We start from the raw sequence: 344 nt of genomic DNA, 5'->3' as shown, positions 1-344 counted from the left end.
ATCCTGGACGGGACACCTGATGTAACACTCATGTGGTGGAGTCAGCTCTGGTAAGACTCATTTAACTCCCCCCTCTGTCTGCCTCTCTCTCTCCCCCCCTGTCTCCCGCCCTCTTTCTGTCTGTCTGTCTGTCTGTCTGTCTGTCTGTCTGTCTGTCTGTCTGTCTGTCTGTCTGTCTGTCTGTCTGTCTGTCTGTCTGTCTGTCTGTCTGTCTCTCTGTGTGTCTCCCTCTGTGTGTTTGTGTCTCCCTCTGTGTGTGTGTGTGTCTCTCTCTCTCTCTCTCTCTCTCTCTCTCTCTCTCTCTCTCTCTCACACACACACACACACACACACACACACACACA

General features: G+C 52.3%; 1 protein-coding gene across 1 annotated transcript in view; it reads right to left on the bottom strand.

Annotated features, from left to right (window-relative positions):
• Positions 1–83, bottom strand: part of LOC308104429 (integrin beta-3-like) — a 68,764-nt gene extending 68,681 nt beyond the window's left edge. The window contains exon 1 of the mRNA XM_080454833.1: positions 1–83. This exon is cut by the window's left edge and continues 59 nt beyond it. Within this exon, the coding sequence (XP_080310959.1) occupies positions 1–32 (32 nt within the window). The 5' untranslated portion in view covers positions 33–83.
• Positions 84–344: the final 261 nt, after the last annotated feature.

Source organism: Gymnoscopelus braueri, assembly GCF_963280865.1.
Source record: "Gymnoscopelus braueri genome assembly, chromosome: 17".
NCBI lineage: Eukaryota > Metazoa > Chordata > Actinopteri > Myctophiformes > Myctophidae > Gymnoscopelus > Gymnoscopelus braueri.
Note: the sequence above shows the minus strand (reverse complement) of the source record. Positions and strands in the feature narration are given on the sequence as shown.